The sequence below is a fragment of the Zophobas morio genome, unplaced genomic scaffold (assembly GCF_036711695.1).
Source record: "Zophobas morio isolate AGI-343-1 ecotype UQ-CSIRO unplaced genomic scaffold, CSIRO_AGI_Zmor_V1 ptg000009l, whole genome shotgun sequence".
In the NCBI taxonomy this organism is placed as follows: domain Eukaryota; kingdom Metazoa; phylum Arthropoda; class Insecta; order Coleoptera; family Tenebrionidae; genus Zophobas; species Zophobas morio.
Genome location: NW_026972114.1, coordinates 4,950,640 through 4,975,487, shown reverse-complemented (window position 1 = coordinate 4,975,487; position 24,848 = coordinate 4,950,640). Strand labels below are relative to the sequence as shown.

The following is a 24,848-nucleotide window of genomic DNA, read 5'->3' as shown; positions in this document are numbered from 1 at the left end:
TCTCAAAAACTTTAATTAAATTAGAATTGTGATCGTTCAAATTTCTTCCAAAAACTATTAATAAATCGTCTAAATATACGAAACAACTTTCACAGTTTAAGCCTGACATTGCAACTATCATTATACGTGAAAACGAACTAGGACTTGTTTTTAAACCCATTGGAAGCCTCTTCATCTGAAATTGTCCTTGACTCGTTGTAAATGCTGTGAAGGGTCTACTATCTTTATCTAGTTTTACTTGATAATATCCTTGACTAAGATCTAAATGAGAAAAATATACTGCACCTGAAAGTGAGTCAAAAATATCTGTTATGTTGGGAAGTGGAAATTTATCATCCTGAATTTTCTGATTTAAAAGACGATAGTTAACCACTAATCTGCATTTCTTTTGATTACCTTTTTAGGTACTAGGAGAATAGGTGATGACCATTCGCTTTTCGTAGGTTCAATAATATTATTATCACACATTTGACGTATCTGCGTGTCAACTTCGGTTTTTTGCGCATGTGGTATTCTATAACGCTTAACGTAAACTGGTTTTGTATTTTCTTTCAAAGTTATTGATTGTTCATAAATATTTGTTGTTGACAATTTATCATTTGGTAAATGGAAAATATCTGCATATTTAGCACAAATGTTCATGATAGAATCTCGCTCTTCTTTGTTTAATTTAGCAGCATTGATAGTATCTAAAACTTCTTTAACTCTATCGACTGAATTTTGTGTTAAATCAAATTTGCAATACTTATAATCGCTGAATTTGTGAGTTTCAGGAATCCATGTTTTTAATCGAATTTCCTCTTCGTTAGTATTTAAAGTTTTTACCGGTATTTTTGAGTTTCGAGGTCTCGCAACAACTCCTGCTAAAAACACATTTTTACCTAATTGTTTCGGTAATACTACACAATCTTCATTAGTTGTTATTGGTAAATACTGAATTGTTTCGCAACGTGGTGGAATTACTAAAATATTGTGATTCTGGTCTGATTCCAAACGTACTGTTACTGTACTGTGGCAATTTGACAATGTCATTGTATTTTCCGCGTAATTAATATTTCCTTTGTGTTTTTTAATAAAATTTCTACCAAGAATTCCATCATTTACACAATTCAAATTTTTAAAAACGTAAAATTTTTGTTGAAAAATGTTTCCCTTTATATCTACAGTTAAATATGCAAATCCTTCTGAAAAAATGTTACCTCCTATTTCTCTAATTTTTATTCTATCTTGTTGAAATATAGTGCCATGAGGTAAACAATGTAACTTTATCGCTGACAAACTAGCTCCAGTATCCACTAAGAACCTTAATTTGTTTTCTTTGATATTAACTTTTATGCAATCTACTCCTGAATATGCATTGATTTGATTAATTTGCTTGGGCACGAAAAAACTGTTCCCGCATATTTTCTCCTACAGTATGATTCACCTGATTACGGAAATTTGAATGTCGACTGTTTGTAGTGCGTTTGTTTAAATTTTGATTATTTATATTTCGCCTATTTGGAATTTGATTGTATGTATTACGACCTCTATATTGATTGTTTTTGAAATGATTACCGCGATTGTTGTTAAAATATCGAGCATTGTTATAATATCCAAAATTTTGTGTTCGGTTTGGATTATTGACGTTAAAGTTACTGTTTGGAATATTATTATGGAACCCCCTGAAATTCCTTTCAAATTGACCACGACTCCTATCCTGATAAAATTTTGATCCTCTGCCACGAGTAGACATGGATAAGACCTGTGAATCATTTTCATGCCTTCGAGTAGCATTTTCATCAATGGCAGATCTAATACAGTCTTTTAAATTGGTAAAATTTCGAGCTGTTATTATCGTACTAAGTTTGGAATCTCGTAACACATCTGAAAATTGTTTGATGGCAATTCTTTCGTTCACGGGCTTTAGTACCTTAAAATTATCATCATCTCCATTAGCTTGGGATATTGTTAAATTTACAAAGAGATCTTCAATTTCCTTACCGAAATCGTCTATTGATTTACTACCTTGAATTGTGCGCATTAATTTTGTTTGTAGGGCCGTATCGGATTTCTTAGTTAGAAGATGTATTTTCATGTCTGTAACTATAGAGCTTGTACTGAGTTATAAGTACGATTCAGCCTAATTTTTGCGCTTGGAGACAAACGAGTTTTTAAAACAAAATTGATTAAACTTGTTTTATTATTTGTATCCAACATGGTATCGTATAATTCAATGGCATCTAAAAGTTGCAAAGTGACACCTTCTTTACCATTCATTATTGGCAACAGATTGCAAGCTACTTTGAGATCGAAAGCCATTTTGAGAAAATCGGTGCTTTTTTCTTTCACAAAACTTAAAATTTCGTGGTATACCTTATTAACGGCAGCTACGGATGTTTTAAACTGCTCAACTTCTTCCTCAGTATACAAATTCAAATTTTTATCAAAGTGCGTTGTAACTGTTTGTAATTGTAAATATACTATTTTGGCTTCCTCTACTTTTCTAACCAAACATTCACCCTTATTGCGCCGGTCACTCCCTATTTTAACTAAATATGTCCTAATACTTTTCAATTCGTCATAGATTTCCTTCCAATCAAACTTGAAACAAATAGCTTCTTCTCTCTTACACCGCTTGGTTGCCTACTCACTTACTGCTTACTTACTAACTTCTTACTCCCTGCTTCATCCATTTCTTATTAGTCTTATTGCATACATTATTGCTTACATCTACATTAATCCCTACTCTAATCATTCACTCTCTCTTTCACACAATACTTATTGATTACTCCACTACAGCTCTTTACTAAAAATTTTCTGCCGTCTTGAGTGTGCCCTCTTCTTCATTCCTTTCAAAATTTCTGCCGTATAGAGTTAACTTTTTGAATCCCATTCTAACCATTTTTCCTTTACTCTTGATTACTTAATTTTGACCACAAAAAATAAATAATAACCAAACGCACCTGACTTTGCTTCATTGTTGTTTCAGTTTAACAATATGTCAGCTACGGGAACTACAATTACCATATGTCGTTCAACAAGGAGAAATCTAAGATACATTTTATTGTGGCCAAGCGTCAGTGAGGAACCTAAATCAACCAGCGCTTTCAACATCAGAATCGTGGTGTATGTTTTAATAACGGCAGCTTTCTCCGTATGTGTGGCAATGCATCTTATTGTCACAACGACAAGTATAAGTAAGAAAACACACCGAAACTTTTTATAATAAAAAATATTTTTAGAAAATGTCGACGTGTCGGTTGTAGACGACTTTAGCGGTGTAACATCGTTAGTTTGTGTATATTATGTAGCTTTTACATTTACGAAAAATCAACCGAAAGTAGCAAGGCTTCTCATGGAAATGTCAAATTTCGAAAAATTTGGAAAACCACCAAATTTCGACCAGGAGGATGAAACTTTAAATTTTGTTTCCACGTTATTTTTCGCATATTTGTGTTTTAGCGTGTTTATATATCAGCTAATAAAATTCAGACGAAAAGAAGAGTGCGAAGAAAAAAATCGAAACGACGATTTGAATGAAAATTGTGGTTTCGTCACACCAATTTGGACGCCCTTCAGTACAAAAAATCATGTTGTTTATTATTTACTTCAAGCATACGTTGTTGTGTGTGTTCAGTTACTACTGAAACCTAGCGCACTGGTGACGTTTACTGGATTTGAGTTAACAACACATTTGATTTTAAGAATCAAACAACTTAACCAAATGATTCACAAAATTTTCGTCAATACGAATTACGAAATTGCACGAAGAAGATTAAATAATTGCCTTGTTTACCATGCAGACCTAATCAGGTATTCTCTTTAACATAGAATATCCAATAATAAAAATCTTCTTTCAGGATGGCCAAAGCACTCGATGAATGCTTCTCAAGTTCAATGTTTATGTTCACTTGCATTACCGCAATAGTTATTGCGTGCATTGAAAAACAATTTATCGAAGTAATAATTAAAGCTGAACTTTCCACTGTGCTGTTTTATATATGTTTTTTTTTCTTCTAGGGTGATCATTTTTGCGCTGTAGTACAGTTTTGTGGTTGGACTATTATTTTAGTATTGGCCTGCTGGTCTGGACAAATTCTAATGGACGCGGTAAGTTCCAAAAAAATGGGGATTTTTTTTATTTATTTAATAATGTTTCTAGAGCGAATCAATTTCTGTGTCAATCTGGTTTTCAAAATGGTATGAGGCGGATACTAGACTGCAGAAAGACATCTTATTGATGTTAAAAAAAAGTCAAGAACAGTTCGCTCTCACGGCTGGACCCTTCAGTTCCCTTTCGTTTCAGCTACTTGTTTCGGTAAAGGAGAACAAACAGTTTTATCAAAAAATAATTAAAATTTTGTAGGCGCTTAAAATGTCTTACTCCCTGCTTTGCTTACTGAATTATTGATGTATAAATTGTGATGTGTTTATAACAATTCTATGATTGTACAAAAAACAAGTGACAAATCGGATAAGGACTTTAGTTTCGCAGATTCACAATTAAATTGCAAATTGTTATTATGCGATTTTGATTTTTTTTTCCAAAAATCTGGCTACCTGATCCTGTCTCCCGCAACGTTCTATTCTATGGTGCTATAAGTAATATTATTGGCAGTAATGCAGTTCCAAAACGGTGTTATACTTATTTTTAAGGCGATTTTAAAAAAAAATACATTTTTGAAAATAATTCTACGTAGATCTTGGGTCTCTTTTCTTGTAATGTGTTTGCTCTTAAAATCTGTTACTAGCATTTTCTAACACCCTGTATAGACTTGTGTAATTAAACGATCATAAATCATGCAGAGATAGACCCAAATGGGTACCATATTGCTTGCATTTTTTTATCCATTTTACTTTAAAAAAATGTTGAAACAGCTTAATTTTATTAATTGAAAAAGTGAGGTTAGGTTGCACCACGTTAGCTGTCATTGATTAAATGCTAGATTTATTGCAGATGGGCTTCATAATGTTACAAAAAAACCAACGCCAACTTGATGACTTTTTTCACGAGCTGAAAATATTCCATAGCACACAGGATGATTAATAGTTTCATAAATTTTGCATTGTTAGAAGCAACATCAACTTGTTTTGGTATTTTTCAGTATTTATTTGTCCCACAGGTTCGTCCTCGGTTCAGATTAATCTTTTAGGATCAGACGGGGGATATTTGGTTTAGGGAGATTAACATTAACGTTTATTTGAAATTCATTAAACTCTACACTGGCAATAACGATTGTTGTAAAATTTGTGAAAAAAATCTTTAAATTGCTTTAGAGTGAGTCTTCTTGAATATATAATTTTTGAAGTAGAACTTAGAAAAAAGGTAAATCGTTGTCAAAGTATTCATCAAGTAGAATATTAGAAAGCCCTTAGAATATGAACATTCGTAGTTTATAAGATGAATGAAAAAAACAATAAAAACGAAGAAATGCTGAACCTGTAAAACAGAACAGTTAGAAACTAAAAAAAATCGAATAAAAACTTACAAGTTGTAACTGGGTCAAATGTTTCTTCCACCACATAGTTTTAGTCCGATCCAACAAATTAATCAAATAATACAAATACATTATAACATGAACAAATGTGTTCACAAGAAAAACAAACATCGCTACACCACCAGGTATGGTCTTCAACGTAACCCACGTGGTCGAAGCAATACCAATATGATGATGTAAGTGTAACAAAGAAATTTGGCTGTGTTTTTTACGCAAAATAAAAAACACCTGAAAATTAAAATGAAACAAAGAAAAACAAACCAACTAAACTTACTGTATCGAAAAAGTCAATAAATTTCAAAAGCACGTAATAATAGTGTACTTTTCGAATCGCTACATCAGTTGCAGTATGTGAAATGTTTGCAGGACTACAGTAAGCACTAAAGTTGGGCATCAGCCGAGCAGCCTGAAACTAAGGTTAGATGTCGATGTTAAAGTTTTGAAAACTTACCATTATAAACAGTATGAGATTAAAAAATACTTGTACTACGTTATAAATAATCATAAGTGTCTTCAAATTAAATGGTTCTCGGCTTTTCATAATTTGTGGTCCCCATTTGAAAATAAATAGCACGTATGCTAAGAGAACTGTGATGACGTTTACAGGTGAATCCAAAAACAGGTGGTTATCTATATCACTATCTGTAAACACATGAAATGTAAAACTATGATATTTGGTAAAGAAACTTACCTGTGGTACCCAATGAGTAACTGTCAAAAAACGAAACAAATGTGGTGAAAAACATGGCGTACAATGTTTGGTTTTCCGTCTAATCTGAAAACTATCGAGATACATTCCACAATATATGAAAGGACGGAACTAAATAAATTAGAATTACAAGATTAATAGGACAATTATTAAGCAAAGATGAAGAATATTTTTTTTTATTAAGTAGAAACACGGGATTTGATGTGAAATTTTTCGTACCATATTTTTTAGACCACATCTTTCTAATGACAGATGTGCTAACGAAATTATACGTTTAACCTAAATTTTTATTTCGTGGGGATTCCCCAGGGATCGAATTGAAACCGCATGATATTCCTGCTCTTTATTAATGACGTCATAGATGTTGTAAACTTCTAATTATAAATTGTTGTTTACCAATGATGTCGAAAATATTTATCAATATAATTACAGTGGACGCCGCTTAATGTGATCACTTTGGGACTCAGACAAATTGATCACACTAACCGACTGATAATAATAAGCGAACCCCACCATCAAAGACAGTAAAACTCGAAACAAAACAAAATCATGAACAAGACAGTGATTATTACGCTGATAGATGAAGGTACATAAACATTAGAATTTATTTTAAATTTTGGTTACCATTCTGAGAAAGGAACCCTCGATTTCCTTTGGTTGTCGTAGAAATTTGGTAAGTAAGGGCTGAGAATTTTTTTTTCTCTGATAAACTAAGATTTCGTCGTTTCGACGTGCTAATTTTTACATAAGTACTACTCAAATTTAAAACAGAAAAAATTCATTCGTTCAAAAGTCGAAAACGCACTGATTACTTAAGTCTGTTTTTGACCACTGATTGTGGTTGTACAAAGTGAGTGGTATAAGCGAATGTACCTTTTGAGACCAATGAATGTTCATTAAAACACAATACTAGTTTCAGTCGGCTCGCTTCTCCAAAAAAGCAATTCCCGTTTGTATAAGAATTGCGAGATTGATCACAATAAGCGAAATATTGATCACAATAAACGGAAAAACTGTAATGCATAGGTATTGCGTGGGTCCGTTCCAAGCCATTTTGATCACACTAAGCGGTTGATAACATTAACCGTGATCATATTAAGCGGCGTCTACTGTACTATGGAAGATGTTTAGCACTTCAAAAGGACTTCGAAGCTATTGCACCATGGTGTTAAGGTAAACATATTTCATTTATAGCCAAAAATAAAGCAGCAAGGAAACGAAATTATGGAGATAAGAAAAAACGTATTCTTTAAAAGTGGAGGAAACAAAAGGTACTTTGGGACTGGATTTATAGTGAATGTGAATGAAAGGATGAAGAGGAACGTGATCGACTCAAATCAATATCGGACAGAATATGTTACATAAGAATCCGAGGAAAATATAAATATAAGCATTATAAATGGACATGCTCCTACGGAAAAGAAAAGCATAGAAATAAAAAATGAATTCTATAAAACGATTGCAGATATAATAAGACAAATTTCAAAATATGACATAGAAATAGTTATTGGAGATACAAATGCAAAAGTAGAAAGATTTTTCCTTTTAGACTTTTTCCTCCGGGATACCACCGGAGGAAAAAGTCTACACAAAGAAAGCAACGAAAATGGAAAAATGCTTATAGAGTCTGCTGAAGAAAATAAAATGAAAACGATAAGCACTCATTTTGACCAAAAAATATACCTAAAGAAACATGGACCTCCCCGAACAACAAGACAAAGAGCCAAATAGACCATATTCTAATAGAGAGACCATACGATGATTCACGATTGCAGGAGCTACAGGTGAGCCGATGCTAACAGCGACCACACACTAGTTATAGCAAAAATAAAAGAAAAACTACCAACTAATAGAAAACTAAAAAAAAAGGAAGAAAAAGAGTCAATGCTGAGACTCTAAAGGACAAAAAAATAAAACAACAAATTGAAATAGAATTAAATAAAAGACTAGAAAATAAATACAAGGCACGAGACAACAGAAGATGAATGTAGCCAAATTGAAGCAGAAATGGTAGAAACAACAGAAAAATGCATGGACAATACCGAACGAAGTAGTAGAAAGGAAAATTGGTATGAAGAAGAATGTAAGAAATCCTTGATAAGTAGAAACATTGCAAAAATAGGAAAATATCAAAAACCAACAAAGGAAGCAATAAAAGATTATGAAGATAAAAGAACAATAGCCAATCAGATATGCAACATTTGAAAAAAAAATGGGTACTATAGAAAATCACTACCAAAACAAAGAGATACAAAACTTCCACCTAGAAGTCGGGAAGACAAGACAGCCACGAGCACGAGAATGGTATATTGCAGAAGTAAAGAAGGACAACTGATTGAAGACACAGTAGAAAAACTAGACAGATATAGCGGAATATTTTGAAGACCTACTACATGACAAGACGGAGGAAGAACAACAGCCAAAAGTAGTGAAAAAAAGGAGACAAGAAAACAATGACATACAACAAAAAATAGAAGAACCAACAAGATAGGAAGTGAGTAGAATGATACAAGAAATAAAAAGTCATAAAAGCCCCGGAGAAAATAGAATACCTGCAGAACTATTGAAAATAGGAGCCTAACAACTTATCAAGAGAATATATCACAGGAATAGCCCTACTTGATTTAGTTTATAAAATCTTAGCAAAAATCATAAGAACTAGATTGAGAGAATACACCACGCAAACAACAGGACAATATCAAGAAAGGTTTAGAGCAGGAAGATCAACCACAGATCAGATTTTTACTCTAAAAACGATCCAAAATAGCAAGCCTACGATTCCATAGACCGAAACATGTTATACCAAGCAATGGAAAAGCTAGCAATACCAAGAAAATTTATAAGATTAGTTAAAATGACACTACAAAATACGAGTAACAAACTTATTTTGGAAGGTAACATGTCAAGAGAATTCTTGGTTAGAAAAGGGTTACGGCAAGGAGATCCACTATCAAGCGACCTGTTTAATGTTGTACTAGAGGACATAATAAGGGAAAGCACAATACAAACAAATGGATTAATATATCACCATCAGAAGCAATGCATTGCAAATGCAGACAATGTCGCCTTGCTTACGAGATTAAGAAAGGAGCTGGAAAGGACACTTAAGCAATTTGAAAGAAAGGCGAGGAAGTACGGTCTACTGGTCAATGAGCAGAAGACGAAATACATGGAAATGAATACAGATGACGTAAAAGAAGACAGATATATTAAATTAAAAACAGATAGAAAAGAATGCAAGATAGAAAAAGTAAACTAATTTATATACCTAGACGCCACAATAACAAGTAAAGCCAAAGATGCAAAGGGAATAAAAAAAGAATGCTAAAAGGCAGCAGAGCAATGGGTTCTCTAACATCAATAATGCAGGAAAAAAATATATCGCGAAAATCAAAAATACGAATGTACGAAGCAATCATAAGCTCAGTGGTAACGTACGCAAGTGAAACATGGACACTGAATAAACAAGACGAAATAAAATTAGAAACATGGGAAAGAAAAATACTGAGAAAAAGTTTCGAAGGCGTCAAAAGTACAGAAGGAGAATGGAGAAAAAGGACAAACCAGGAAGTCATGAACCTGTATAGAAGACCGAGGATCACACAAGAAATTCGAGCGCAAAATCAAATGGTTAGGACACATAACTAGAATGTCAGGACAAAGAATAGCAAAAAGAGTATTAGAAGAAGGAAGGGGTGAGAAGGAAGAAGAGGACGCAGAAGAAAGAAATGGCTAGAGGAGGTGCAGAAAGATCTGAAAGCAAATGAAAAATTGGAAAAGTGTAGTCACAGACCGGAAGAGATGGAAACAAATAACTGCCACCATAGAAGTTAAGGGCTTAGAGGGCCTCTAGCGCTAATATACATATTTATATATAGCCAAAAGTGTTATACTGTCATACTTTAACAAACATGATATTTTAAGGTACCCTTGTTCCGTTAAGTAGTATTCATAGTGCAAATAATCTCGGAATGAATTTTAACGATAAATTTAATTTTAATAATTTGATTTTAGATGTAATAAACAAAAACTGAAACAATTTAATTTAATATATAGAAACACTATCGAGTTTCTTTCGTACATGTACTAAATGCTACAAATTTCGCTTTGATCAGATCAAAATTTGAACAGGTATGCTGTATCCACTTAACTATAAGTTTTACCCTTTTTAGTAAGCTGTCCTGAATTTGAAATTTATACTTCATATTTCACGTTGAGAGAAAAAAAAAAAGATAACTCAGCGAAACCGCTGTTGAATAATTAAAAAGAAAAAAATACTTTCAGTAACATCGGTAATCACCCATGTTTTAGCGTTTAATGAATTAGATAAGGCCTCCTTTTTAGGATGGTAGTTTAGGGGTTAGCCACTTAATTAACAATTTTCTAATCCGAAATGTGTAAATCTTCGACCATTTTTATCACGCTTTTATTAGCTTGGGTTGTATGTATCTATGTATGTATGTAACGGAATCTTTGAGCTTAATTTTCATCGGTTTCTAAAAGTCTGATCATCTTAAAACTTTGCACACGTCTCAAGGATCGATGACAATGCAATAATTTGATAACAGTTTCCCATTATCCTTATTAGGACCGCCAGGATTTATAAATTCTTTTATGGATCCTGTGTAGTGGAGTAAAAGAGATAAAGCTAGCGCGCGATCTGCGCATGCCTGTAGTATCTGGTTTACTCTTCGTTGTAATTATAGTCTTGATTAAAATACAAATAACGGATATTAAATGAAAAAAACAAGAACGGACTTTTAATTAACTAAACGTGTGCAAAAATGGCTGATCGCATCTTAATTGTGTCAGTTACCACGGTTATCTCTCTCGTTGTCGATTATACCGATCTATACCGATTATTTCTGTTTCAAGGACAATTTCTGCATAGCTTTGGTTTTACAATCGGTAAAGAAGGAATTAATTATAATTAAAACATATCTAATCATGAATTCTCACCAACTTAAATAAAGATAACAAATTTTGATTCAGAAATACAAACATGGAGGAAAATTAACTATTGGGGGGGTAAAACTAACCACAATGATGAATTGTGTCCCGTTGGTCCGTGAGGGCGATTGATTTCGAACTAATTCCCGTTGATCGATCATACGGAGACCACTGAGTGGTTCTTTCTAGAAAAATCTAAATAAGTAATTAATTCCCCAGTTTATGAATTTGTCGCAGACTAAAAAATGAAAAATAAATAATAGTTTAAAAAACTAAAAAAACACGCTTTTATTGCTAATCGAACTAAAAACTAGAAAATAATTTTTAATGACAGAGTTTAATATTACAGTAGTAGAAGATCAAACAATCAATCATAATAAATCACCTCAAATTAAAATTATAATAAAATTTAAGTTATTAACAGAATAATTCAATTCAGAGTAAAAAGCGTGGGGTGCATTTTACTGCGGTTCATAACTATCCTCTCATAGATAGTTGCCAATAGAATGATTGTAATATTTAAAATATCAAGCACCCCACGCTTTTTACTCTAAATTGAATTATTCTGTTAATAACTTAAATTTTATTATAATTTTAATTTGAGGTGATTTATTATGATTGATTGTTTGATCTTCTACTACTGTAATATTAAACTCTGTCTTTAAAAATTATTTTCTAGTTTTTAGTTCGATTAGCAATAAAAGCGTGTTTTTTTAGTTTTTTAAACTATTATTTTTGTTTTATTGTCTGTGAATTCACAGTTCATATTAAGATTTTTAACTCTTCATGGTTCTAATCAATTTAACCATGATCATACAAAACCACATGGCAGAAATTCACTTATTCATTCTTAACTCTACTTTGGTAACGATATATATTCTGGGTGTTTGTACTCAAGTTATTATGTTATCTATACTTCATAAACTTCTCACTTAAGATTGTGATATTTAAACTACTCTGAAAACATTGCTTGAAAACTTTCATTAGTCAAATTAACAACGTTGTGTTTCTTACTTCCCGAGCGTAAGCGTCTGTCCGTCTGTCTGCCGATTTTTTTTTCATATTGTTATATGTGTATCACCATCAAGCTGAATTTGGGTTGTTGAGACAGGAGATTACCAAAAAAAAGAGTTTTCTGTGACCAGATTATTGTATTTTTTGAACAACGTAATTTTTTTGGTTTGGCTTTGTGAAAACTCGTTATATTTCAGATCAAACCGAGGTACATGATTAACCCATGTCGGTACTAAATGGAAACGGAAATGAAACTAGGCAGTATACTTTGTTAAACAGTAAGTTAATACGCTAAAGTTCTACGTTCAACCCTAAACACATTTTTTCGATGGTCTGTCTCTTTCGGAAGAACAGTTCCCAAATTGTATTCTGATATGGCAACAGACTGCACGTGGGTTACCTAATCAGGTGCGCATCACATGCATCTATATGCAGGAAACTCCTATTCCTTTCAAGGACATGTTGTTTAAAAAAAATTAATACATATTTAGGTACATTAAGACATGCTAAAACGAATACATGCAATAGTAGATTACATAATAATTAATTCCTCTAAGCTGCAAACACTTAGTCCTGTGTTTATGTGTATAATCGGAATTTTAACCTAAAATATCTCATGACATTAATGTCTTCCTGCGAACGTTTTGACATTATAAATGCACACATATTTTTGACTAACGAAGTGCCAGTCCAGTTCTTAGTTCAAAGATGCAATTTTGGTGACATGCATGAATTCGACTTTATATTTCCTATGACCAGATTTCGGCATTGCGGAAGAGATGCTCATTGCCGTCCGATCGCCAGCGCTATTGCAGTCATGGCCTACAACTTCCGGAATTCTTAATAATTATTACTACTTTTTCTAGGTTTTCCTCAGTTATAAGTACCTACGAGTTCTCCTAGATGGTAAAATCCTTTAAAAATTAAAAATGACTGGTCAACATCACAATTTTCGTGATGATCTTGATCAGATAAACCCTGAATTGCATCAAACGCCACTGAGGTTGACACTGCACAGTCGGCCAGCCAAATTTATCGCTTGACGTCGCGCCGTCGTATTTAACACTATCTGACTCCGTGAACTTCGTTTCACCTACAATTTAATTTTGAATCTGCAAAATCGAATGCTCTGAAATCTTGCAGATATTTTAAACATATGATAAGCATAATAAATTTTTATTCGAAATATATTTACTTATCCCCTCCAAAAAATTGAAGACGCCAGCCCAAAATTTTGCCAAATGGATCCTATCTAAAATGTCCAAAATAGGATGAGACTATACTTGTGATTTATCATTCCATTCATATTTTTTAGTTTTGCTTATAGGGGGTGTCTCAAAAAAAATTAATCACCATGTTAATTTATTTTATTGATTGAATCAAGAATTGCAAAACTGAATTTTGAAATATTGCAGACGTTTTGAAGTTACTGTTTGACATGGTAGGTTTTTAATCAAAATATATCTGTTTATCAAGCCCAAAAACTTGATGACGTCGTCTCAAGATTTTGCCGAATAAATCTTATCTAAAATGTGCAAAATATCATCAGTATATTTTCGTAATTTATCATTACATTCATATTTTTTGGATTTGCTTTTTCAGTGACTCAAAAACATATTTGGATCAGTCAATTTATTTTAGTGAATAACTCAAGAGTTGCAGAAATGAATACTTTGAGATCTTGCAGACGTTTTAAAGTTATTGTAGGCATGGTAAATTGAAAGAATATTTATTTATTCCCCCCAAATAATTTATGGAATGGCTCACTCGATTTTCGCAGATAATTTTGAGGATACAATACAGTTATTTTTAGTATTACACTGCACCAATCCAAGGTGGTATACTTGTTGTTCGTAAATGTTGATTAGGTCATCACAAAATTGTGTGAAGAGAAGACTCAACTCGAAAATGCTAAATATGTTTCATTATACTTTTGGTGCGAAGGAAGTTCTGTCGAAACAACGTTCGATCAATTTTTTGACAATGGTTGATATAAATAAAACTCAGTAGATGCTCATACTCGAAATACGAAGTATCTACTCGAATATCAAATCAAAATATTTCTAGTTTTTCTAGATGATATTAATACTTCAGTAGGTAACAGTTGATGCTCAAGTAGCATCTCGATACAACAAAAAAGGACAACAGTGACAGTGTTCAACCATCAAAGCAAAAATCGAGTCACCAAAATATAAATTACTATGGGGTAGACACCTTGAGATGGGAATCTCTATGGCCACTGTTAGAAAAAACGCACTGCACAATTTATCCATAAATAAAAGTCAATTACCTGAAAAGTTTTCGATATTCCTGCTCCTAATGTGTTTTTCAAACTGAATGCACCTTTTGACGACGTTCCACGTGCATGAAAGTCGCCATGTTTAGTCAAAATTCACTCTTACAACGATCCTACTCGTTTTCTAAGCTGCTTTACAGACAGCTCAGTTATTTGCCACTCCGATGCTCATTTTTAGATTAAATACTCACAAAACGCGTAGATGTTCAATTTGTGTCCCGGGAGATACAATGTTTCTAAGTAGGTACTCAGTACATAGAGTAGATGCTCAGGTATAAGAGTAATAATGAAGTAGGTACTTCGTACTTCGAATATGAGTATCTACTCAGTTTTATTCATACCACCCAATGTCTCGCTTCAATGTTTGATTATGTTGATTATGATCACAACGCTGATCAACTTCCATGTCCGAATTACCCATGAAATAAATCATTGCGGTTTGCACCTGACGTAGTTCGTCGCACATTTGATTGAGTTCGTGGACCTATGTCAGCTTGTCGTCTTTTCGGCATTGTAATGAACTTCATAAAACGACACAGAATTATTTTCACACTCAATCAAATCTGTAAATTTTGTCTTGAGAATTTTAAAACGTTGAAAACTTCAAATTAAATCCTCGAATAACGGTAAAGGTTGAGGTTTTGTCGAAACCAACAGAGTGAATATATAGGTAAATAGAATGGCAGATCAAAATTAATAAGAAACTTTCGCAGTGTGTAACTAAATTCACTTTAACCAAAACTTTTCTTAAAATAAACGACGTTTTTTTCAAGAAAAAACAAAGAACGATTTGAAATGCAATATACTTTTCAAAATCGCACAGAAGAATTAGTTTTGTATGACACGTCAGTTAGACGACAGGTCCGGCAGGAACGTCAACAATTGAAATTAATTCAAACTGGAGATTCCCATATAAAATTTTTAGAATTTTTTGATTTTTTGGCTGTTCTTGTACGTTTTCCCTATTTTTTTTAATTTATAAACCATCCCCGTAACATAAAAAAATCTTCAAATTGGTCAAGGCGTTTTTGAGTTTTAGCGAGACTAACAGGAACAGCAATTGATTTTTATTATATAGAAGATTAAAAAATGGGGGTTGCTGGTATAAAGGTGAAAATTTAGGGTTATGTATTTTTTATGCCAAATCTTAAAAAAATAAAAATAAAAATTTTTGTCCAAAAAATAAAGAAAACATTTTTAGGGTGGGCCACCCTTATCACTTAGGGGTATAAATAAATAGTTTACAACCTATTCTCAGATCTACCGAATATACATAAAAAATTTCATACAGTCGAGGCCTTTAATAATGACCGCCTCCCGTGGCCATGATCTTAGCTATGGACTGCCGAAATTACCCGAGCCCTTAGAGAAAGCTGAATTTTGATAAATGCAATCTGTGTTTGCAGTTACCTTTCTCAAACCGTTCGGGTACTTTCGGCAGTCCATTGCTAGGACCGGGAGGCGGTAATTATTAATGTCCTCGACTGTACAAATTGGTCAACCCATTTCGGAAGAGTTCGGTTACAAACACTGTGACGCGAGAATTTTATACATAAAGTATAGATATAGCCAAAAGTGTTATACTGTCATACTTTAACAAACATGATATTTTAAGGTACCCTTGTTCCGTTAAGTAGTATTCATAGTGCAAATGATCTCTGAATGAATTTTAACGATAAATTTAATTTTAATAATCTGATTTTAGATGTAATAAACAAAAACTGAAATTTATATTTCACATTTCACGTCGCTTTTGAAAAATTAAAAACATGATTTAGCGTTGAATGAATTAGATAAGGCCTCTTTGTTAACATAGTAGTTTAGGGGTTAGCCACTTAATTAATACTTTTCTAATCTGAAATGTGTAAATCTTCGACCATTTTTGTTTTATTGTCTGTGAATTCACAGTTCACATTAAGATTTTTAACTCTTCATGGTTCTCATCAATTTAACTATGACCATGGAAAGTGCATATAAAACCACGTGGCAGAAATTCACTTATTCATTCTTAACTCTACTTTGGTAGCGATATATCCAAAGTTACGCGTGTTTTTAAGTTTTTACTCAATTCATAAACTTCTCACTTAAGATTTATAATAGTTCAGTCGTGATATTTTTACTAATTGGTTGAAAACTTTCATTAGTCAAATTAACAACATTGTGTTTCTTACTTTCCGAACGTAAGCGTCTGTCCGTCTGTATGTTTGTCTGTCCGTCCGTCTGTCTGCCGATTTTTTTTTCATATTGTTATTTCGTCACCTTAGAACTGGTTTGCCGCATATCCAGATCGCGTCCGAGGGATTTTCGCCTCTACTGTTTGGTGCAGATTTGCCGCATGTCGCACTTGGGCGAAGCGAAACATAGTTTAGATTCAGTGCTGATTTGCCCCATGTCCAAGCAGTAATCGATACAGTACCGTTATCCGTTTTTATCACGCTTTTATTAGCTTGGGTTGTATCTATGTATGTATGTAACGGAATCTTTGAGCTTAATTTTCATCGGTTTCTAAAAGTCTGATCATCTTGAAACTTTGCACACGTCTCAAGGATCGATGACAATGCAATAATTTGATAACAGTTTCCCATTATCCTTATTAGGACCGCCAGGATCCTCGATCCTACGGAGACCACTGAGTGGTTCTTTCTAGAAAAATCTAAATAAGTAATTAATTCCCCCATTTATAAATTTGTCGCAGACTAAAAAATGAAAAATAAATAATAGTTTAAAAAACTAAAAAAACACGCTTTTATTGCTAATCGAACTAAAAACTAGAAAATAATTTTTAATGACAGAGTTTAATATTACAGTAGTAGAAGATCAAACAATCAATCATAATAAATCACCTCAAATTAAAATTATAATAAAATTTAAGTTTTTAACAGAATAATTCAATTCAGAGTAAAAAGCGTGGGGTGCATTTTACTGCGGTTCATAACTGTCCTCTCATAGATAGTTGCCAATAGAATGATTGTAATATTTAAAATATCAAGCACCCCACGCTTTTTACTCTGAATTGAATTATTCTGTTAATAACTTAAATTTTATTATAATTTTAATTTGAGGTGATTTATTATGATTGATTGTTTGATCTTCTACTACTGTAATATTAAACTCTGTCATTAAAAATTATTTTCTAGTTTTTAGTTCGATTAGCAATAAAAGCGTGTTTTTTTAGTTTTTTAAACTATTATTTATTACGTACTTCCTTGCTGTTTTGCTCTTCAGCGTTAGGTTTGGGGTTGGGAAAGAAATCGTATTCAACTTCACGCGCAGAACAATAAGAATAATGTGAAATAAATAAAAAAGAAACTTAACAATTTTGATGAATCTGAAATTTAAAAAAAGCAACTGTAATTTGTGCAACTCTTTTTCTGTTGTGATAGATGTTACAAATATTTTCGATTTTTTTTTAAGAAAGATTGAGTTTCAAATTATTAAATTCGAAATTTTACAAATTTAAATTTCAAATAGATTTGTTGCTCGTTAAACAAATAATTTAATTTTTTACTTAACAGTAACATTTTTATTTAATGATTTTTCGGAAATGATTGAACTTATTTTCTCTAAAATTTTAGTCAACAAAATTCATAATGCTGCATACCTGTATTCTTATTTGTGGAAATGATATTTCCACATCAATAATTACAGATAATAATAGATACATTTTTCAGAGATAATTAAGATTAAGATTTCTTAATCAACTTCACGCGCAGAACAAGTAAAACGGTAAGGACTAATAATGTGAAATAAATGAAAAATTGAAACGATATTAGAAATCGCGTGGTGAAGTAGTTAACTAAGTATAACGAACAATGAATGTTAAGTTATTGATGTTTTGATTCGATTTTTTCTAAATATTGTTAAAATAAAGAGACTTATTTTTCTTTATTTTTATATAAAATCTACATTTGATAAAACTTATTGCAGTCATTCATTTTACCTAAAAATTGTAGAATCCAAATATTGCATTGTTAATTTCCATTGTTAAATGGTGAATTGTGAACGAAATACGGAGTACCAAATTTAAATGTGTTTTACAGAAAGGAATTATTTTTACAAAGGATAATAAAATGATATTTTCTTTGCATTGGCGGAGTAATGGCGGCTCGTTGACTCGCTGCAGTCCTACTAAAATTGCACCTTAATATGTAATTTTTTTATATAAAATATTCAAACTGATAAAGAACACTCTGGTAAAAATAGGTTGTTGTCTTAAGCAATTAGATTCCAGAATTTTATTACATTACGTGGATATTGACTACAAGTAGCTATTGTCGGGCAACCAGAGAAAATTAGCAGTGATACTGTTTAAAACTGTAAATGCAGTATATTTGGATTTGGAAATAAATCATTCGTTTCCATGTCTTATGTATCAGTGACAATTATATTGACTGCAACTCAAATCTATTTGATTACCCTTAACTCCATAATATCTAGTACTTAATATAGTTATACGCTTTTCAGTTGAAAATGAAAGAATTATTTGTACTGGTAGTTGTAAACAATTGTATAAATATTTCCGTTGGATTCCTTTGCGAACTCTTTGTCAATAATTATTTATGATATTATGGTATGATCCCAAACTCTTTAGAGAAGAAAGGGAGGCTGTGGTGTGCGCACGTAAACTTGTCCTATTTCTTTCCAATACATTAGCTCTATATATTAGCTCTCTGTCTATCATCTCCTACGTGCGCTTATCATAGACTCCTTTTATCTAAAAAGTATGCAGTATTTCCCGCGCAAACCAGCAGTCAGATCTCTAGATTGCCTGGCCTCGTGATTTGTCACGTATTTTTAAATAACATACAGTTTTCTAAATTTGCTGAAGTACTACTAAACTACAAAAATAAATAAACGGGTAAATTATATTCTCAAATTATAACTCCGAATTAAACATGCAATGTGAAAAGTTAATGCCGTGAACCCTACTAAGTATAAATTAAACGTCATTGATTCATATTATTATACGCAAAAAATGGATTTGCATGCTTTTGCATAAACTTCCCGCACTTATAATTATAATATTATTATATTATAATAATTTATGAACAGTATTTTGGACGATGCCCAATTAATTGATAAATAATAGTATGTTGATGTAAAAACAGTATCATTACATTACTTCAAATTCTTTTAACTTTCTTTATGTAGTATATCCTGTTTCCAAAATCTGAAGAAATTAGGGTTATGGTAATTCAATTTAATCTGGAATGGAAATGAAACTATGCAGTATACTTTGTTAAACAGTAAGTTAATACGCTAAGGTTCTACGTTCAACTCTAAACACATTTTTTCGATGGTCGGTCTCTTTCGGAAGAACAGTTCCCAAAATGTAGTCGGATATGGTGACAGACTGCAGATTACATCCACGTGTGTTACCTAATAAGGTGCGCATCACATGATTGCATCTGTATGCAGGAAACACCTATTCCTTACAAGGGCATGTTGTTTCAAAAAGAAATTAATACATTACATTAAGACAAGCTAAAACGAATACATGCAATATTAGACTACAAAATAATTAATTCCTCTAAGCTGCAAACACCTAGCAGGTATTGGTATTGCGCTTATGTTATGTGTGTAGTCTGAATTTTAACCTAAAATATCTTACGACATTCATGTCTTCTTGATGCACGTTTTGACGTTCTAAATGCAGACATGTTTTTGACTAACGAAGTACCAGTCCAGTTGCTTAGTTCACAGCGTGTTCATAGGTTCGCTTCTGATCACATGCATGAATTCGACTTTATATTTCTTAGAACCAGACTGCGGCATTGCGAAAGTGATGCTCATTGCCGTCCGATCGCCAGCGCTATTGCAATCGTGATCCTAGATATTACAATGCTTTAAAAATTAAAAATGACTGTTCAACATCACAGTTTTCGTCATGATCTTAATTAGATAAAACCTGAATTGCATCAAACGCCACTGACGTTGAGACTGCACAGTCGACTGGCCAAATTTATCGTTTGTGATCGGGCCGTCGTATTCAATATTTGTCTGATTGATTCCCCGTCACTTCGGCTGTGCCTAACTCTGCTTATGATAGAACATTTTAGTTAAATATCAGATGTTGGTGACTTTTAATTCAGTACACCCTTTTAGTGAAATAACGATCAACACAACTTCTATTGGAAGCAGGTCATCTTTAAATATTTATTAATGAATTAAAGAATTATTGATATGGTCCGCGCGGCACATAGTTTTCATAGTCTGCCAAAGTACCATATGATTAAAAAAATCTGTCATCAAGAATGGCTGTGCAAGACAAAACGTGGGGCGTAGATTAATTGTCGTATGTATTTACTGTCATTCTTGTCATTGGTTTTTGAAAAACAATGTTCAAACGGAAGACGTTGAAAATCGCATGACGGAAAATCCAAACTGTAAAATTCCGTATTTTAAGTGATTTTTAATTACTTAACCTTTAATCAGTACTTTTTAATGGGTGCTTTTTTAAATTACGCCATGGGCCTTCTATTTTCTTTTTGCACACCCTTCTTTGATGAGAAATTGAAACTTGGGGTCCAATGTATAAAGGAAAATGGACTTCCATAGGTTTTTTATCTAAGATCAAATTTATAAATGGAGTAAATATAAAAATACAGTTTTTAAATGAAAATTTAAGCTGCATGTGTTAACCAAGTAAAGCATAAAGAATTTAAAAAAATGCAGATATTAATCAACCATCAGTACCGAAAAACATACACAGTGAAACATTGAAACAAAATTAATTTTAATAAGATAAGGACAGAAAAATATTTTGAAAAAATTATGAAAATCAAGTAAAATTGCAATATTCTTAAGTAAAATACACTACTCACTGGATTCCAGTTTTTGAAATAACTATATATATATAAGTCAAAAATTTACAATATAGACATTTTTAGTTTGTGCATCAGCACTTTGCACTAAGTGTAATACAAAATTGCAATAGTTTCTGTCGAAATAGTGTATTTTGCCTTACGTGCAATTAAGACAGTTATTTCTGGTTAATAAAATTTGTAAATATTATAATTTAATAAACAACATTTACAGCAGTGGAGAAATAAATTTGAGTAAACTTTACCTTCACAAATGAGTAAAACCGACACAATAACAACTACTCACATTAGTATATTTAACATGTGTCAACGCTGAATCTACTGCTAGACTGTTGGCATAATATAATTTTCATTATCGTTCTCCCAACTATTATCTCTAAAAAATAATTATTATTCGTGATTCCTAACGCATACAGAAAATTATCTCTATATTCATTAAGAACCACAAATGAAACCTACGTGTTACCGAAGTACGTGTTACATACGCACGTTTGCCTTAATGGGAATACGAATTTAAATCAAGTGCATACGAAAACAGCGTACAGGTTCTATGTCGCAACAAAAAAAACAGTGTGTCACGAATTCGTAAAGGTATGTTGTATTATTAGTTTAAAATAATTTGACAGATTTTTTTCATTAAAAAAAAAAATGTGTCACTTCAACAATATTTATTTATTAGTAAAAACAGCAGAAAATATGTGTTGCTGCCTAGTCCCTACCCTTATTTAACTAATCCAGTGGAGAATGGGTCCTGACACTAGCAGCGAAAAACATTTGTGTTCGTCCGTCCGCGTACGGTACAAAGTTTGTACGTGAAAGGACCTACAATTTAGGTCCGTTATTATCCATATACGTCTATGAATGAAAACAAACTAACGCTTGTTGGACATATTTCACGCAAGGCTACCTTCTGTTTTTCATATTAATCCGAACTTAAAGACGTAAATTAATTAATAGTAGAAAGTTTTCAAACCATTTTTAACTCGTATTTTTGTGTTATTTGAGGCTGAATTTCCAAATGTAATATCATTTCATTAGAGACTGCGCGAATAGGACTTAAGGTACCTTACTTTTAAATCATACAGACAGTTTCTGTAAGAATTCAATTATGCAAAAATTAATAAGGTTTCTACTTCCCGAACGTAAGCTAAGGAAATATTGTAGTCGAGAACATCGGGCGACTGGTTGCTTTGATATTTTCTCGATGTGTCATGGTCCTAAGAGTACGAAAAAATGGGTATCCAGTTTCCGTCTGTCCGTCGTTTGCCGTTTGTCCGAATTTTTATTAGGCAAATAATCTCCGAAACTACTGGACCGACTGTTGCTAAATTTTGTGTGTATATTACCTCTATCATATAGATGGTAAAACGCTAAGCAAAATTTGTCTAATCGTCCTCACCAACAACGTGATGACATCTCCACAAAATTTAGTACAATAAATATAACTTAAATATTATACTCCCACACTTGTGTTTTGTGAATCTGCTCTGATTTTGTTTATTATTATCATTTTTATTGTTGTTATTGTTTAACGTCATTGTTCTTTTGCCACATAATAGTCATAGTTTTTCATTTCTCCAATATCAACCTTTTTAAATTAAATAAAAATAACTTTTGTTAAATAAAAAATAACAAAGTGTTCGAGAAATTATAAAATTTTATTTTCATTTCCTGAGCGTGAGCAAAGTGTTATAAAAGACGTTGCTTTTCTTGCATAAAGATTTCCTGATGATTAATATTTATGAAATTTTATATGGCGATGCATGTAACAAAATGTTGAAGTCACGGACTGAAAACAGTTGTCTTATGTAAGATATCTAAATAAATCTACTTATATACAGTGCATCGTTTTTAAAAGTGGCCACAAAGATTCCCATGTTAAATTTTAGACCGCGTGTTAATTTTCTGATGATTTTTGCGGTGGAAGTAGTCTTAGTGTTCTACTTTAATTTCGACCACCACTTTTTGCAGTAAATTGTTAATTTGACTTCTCATTATTAACAGCATAATATTAATTTAATCATTAAACACAACATATAAAAGAAAAGGGACGATGGAATTCTTGCTCAAATGTGCAATCAACACCTGTACATAGGCGTCGAGTACCCATTGCATATGTCGAAGATCTCGAGCAACCACTTGTTCTGAATGCAAACGCATGACCTTGATTATCGTGCGGACACAGTTGTGCACGCCTATAATTAAAACGGCCTCGCAGCTCTTTACTTATAGTCAATTATTGTAATTTCATGCGTACCTCCGAATTTATGACCCCTGCGTCACGTTTCGGTACATTGTTATGAACTTTTTAGTTCTATTTTTAACTTTCCTTGAAAGTACGTTGACTGTAAGAACACTAACTTAATTAATACTGAGAAATCCAGCTAAAGCTTCCACCAAAGTGATAACCACGTCATATATGTAAAGAAAGAATACGATATCGAGAAACTTTTTTATTCTATCAAAAGGTTCTTACCCTTTTTTTTGCATTTCCAACTTTACTAAAATGTCAGACTTAGAAATAACTAAATCAGAAGAATGTAACAATTTTAATAAAAAAAATATTGTTCGCTCGATAAATGTTATTTTTCCATAGTTAGGTATTATTTATTAATTTACAATTTGAAAAAGTATAATTGCAAAAATTATTGACACAAGCAAAAATAATGTATTTAATAATAAAAACAAACTACAAGCATTATAGGAATAATATGTCAAAACAAGAAATTTTTGTTGTGGCGATCCTTTACGATGTTAATAAACATAGCACCGAATACGATGTCTGAAGCAGCTGCAATTTTAAAATTCTAGTTAAACAGATCTGTAACAGCTGATTCAAGATTTTACTGAAACTAGCAGTGGAAATGAGAGAATATTGAATGGCCCAGCAGTGAGATAAAAATTGATCTTGGTTCTTGCCAACATAAACAAAATGTCTTTTTGTAACCTGATATCGGCTTCATACCATTTTGAAAACCACACTGACCAGAAAATTGATTCACTCTAGAAATAATACAATCAGAACGACTACAACCAGAATTTGTAGCTTACAGCGTTGATCAAGGTTTGGCCCGATAGGCACGCAATTACTAAGGTAAGAATCCAACCCAGGAAGTGTACAACAGCACAAATGTGGTCGCCCTAGAAACACGTTGTATATTTCTGCCTACAAAATTTGTTGTTTATTACTTCAGCAAACTGTTTTTCTAAACACGCAAAAATTATAACAGTTACTGTGAGATGTGACATCATACCATCTGAAAAGCAATCATCTAAAGTGGAGGCTAACCTGAAGAGATGTTCATTTTTGTTAAATATTAAGACACTTATCTTACTTACCTGATTATATCAACGTGATATAAAATACATTTGCTTAATTTAATGCGTGAAACGTCGTAGCTAGCATCTTCAAAACACTGAGAAAGCAACTGATTTAAGTGGTGAATTTTCAAGACTAGATGTTGCATTATTTCAAAAACAATACAGGTTACCAACATGGCTGGTTTCATTATCAACTGAATGCATATAATTATGTATACGTAAAAGCAACAGTAAACATAAATATTGCTTGTGCT

At 32.4% G+C, this 24,848-nt stretch overlaps 2 protein-coding genes across 2 annotated transcripts; one reads left to right on the top strand and one right to left on the bottom strand.

Annotated features, from left to right (window-relative positions):
• Window positions 1-2,980: 2,980 nt before the first annotated feature.
• LOC135125682 (odorant receptor 4-like) lies at window positions 2,981-5,029 on the top strand. Its single transcript, XM_064051331.1, has 7 exons — window positions 2,981-3,179; window positions 3,249-3,417; window positions 3,475-3,795; window positions 3,843-3,942; window positions 4,003-4,092; window positions 4,145-4,300; window positions 4,940-5,029. The coding sequence occupies exons 1-7, from the start codon at window positions 2,981-2,983 to the stop codon at window positions 5,027-5,029; spliced, it is 1,125 nt and encodes a 374-aa protein (XP_063907401.1).
• A 124-nt stretch (window positions 5,030-5,153) lies between these two features.
• Window positions 5,154-21,297, bottom strand: LOC135125607 (very long chain fatty acid elongase AAEL008004-like). The gene is made up of 6 exons (XM_064051250.1): window positions 21,274-21,297; window positions 6,172-6,250; window positions 5,932-6,122; window positions 5,755-5,886; window positions 5,472-5,708; window positions 5,154-5,422 (listed from the first exon to the last, which is right to left on the bottom strand). Exons 2-6 carry the CDS (start codon window positions 6,224-6,226, stop codon window positions 5,246-5,248), a joined length of 792 nt encoding a protein of 263 aa, XP_063907320.1. The 5' UTR covers window positions 6,227-6,250; window positions 21,274-21,297; the 3' UTR covers window positions 5,154-5,245.
• Between the last annotated feature and the right edge of the window lie 3,551 nt (window positions 21,298-24,848).